Genomic DNA, 364 nt, shown 5'->3' on the forward strand with positions numbered 1-364 from the left:
GTTTCCCTTTGCTGAGCGCCCGCTGCGCCCCTGCCTGCGAGCCATCAAAGACACGCTGCAGTTCGCATTTCCGAGTCAGCAGCCTCAAGATCCACTTCAGCCAGAACCGAAAGTAGTTGCTGTACAGGAACCCCCAGAAGTACACCAACATCTTCTGCGGGAAGAAAGCCCCGCGTTACCAGGAGGGGTGACGGCGGTGCCGGCAGCCCCCCCTCATTTCCGAGTCAGCAGCCTCAAGATCCACTTCAGCCAGAACCGAAAGTAGTTGCTGTACAGGAACCCCCAGAAGTACACCAACATCTTCTGCGGGAAGAAAGCCCCGCGTTACCAGGAGGGGTGACGGCGGTGCCGGCAGCCCCCCCTC

At 60.2% G+C, this 364-nt stretch overlaps 1 protein-coding gene across 2 annotated transcripts in view; it reads right to left on the reverse strand.

The window, feature by feature from the left end:
• The window catches only part of ELMOD2 (ELMO/CED-12 domain containing 2), a 7,891-nt gene extending 7,740 nt beyond the window's left edge, over positions 1–151 (reverse strand). The window contains exon 1 of one of the 2 annotated variants that reach the window (XM_009701067.1): positions 20–151. In XM_009701067.1, the coding sequence (XP_009699369.1) occupies positions 20–151 (132 nt within the window). Of the gene's footprint in view, positions 1–11 lie in introns of both variants that reach the window. The other variant, XM_009701068.1, reaches the window with a different exon arrangement.
• Between the last annotated feature and the right edge of the window lie 213 nt (positions 152–364).

This window comes from Cariama cristata, unplaced genomic scaffold, assembly GCF_000690535.1.
Source record: "Cariama cristata isolate BGI_N322 unplaced genomic scaffold, ASM69053v1 scaffold2965, whole genome shotgun sequence".
Lineage (NCBI taxonomy): Eukaryota > Metazoa > Chordata > Aves > Cariamiformes > Cariamidae > Cariama > Cariama cristata.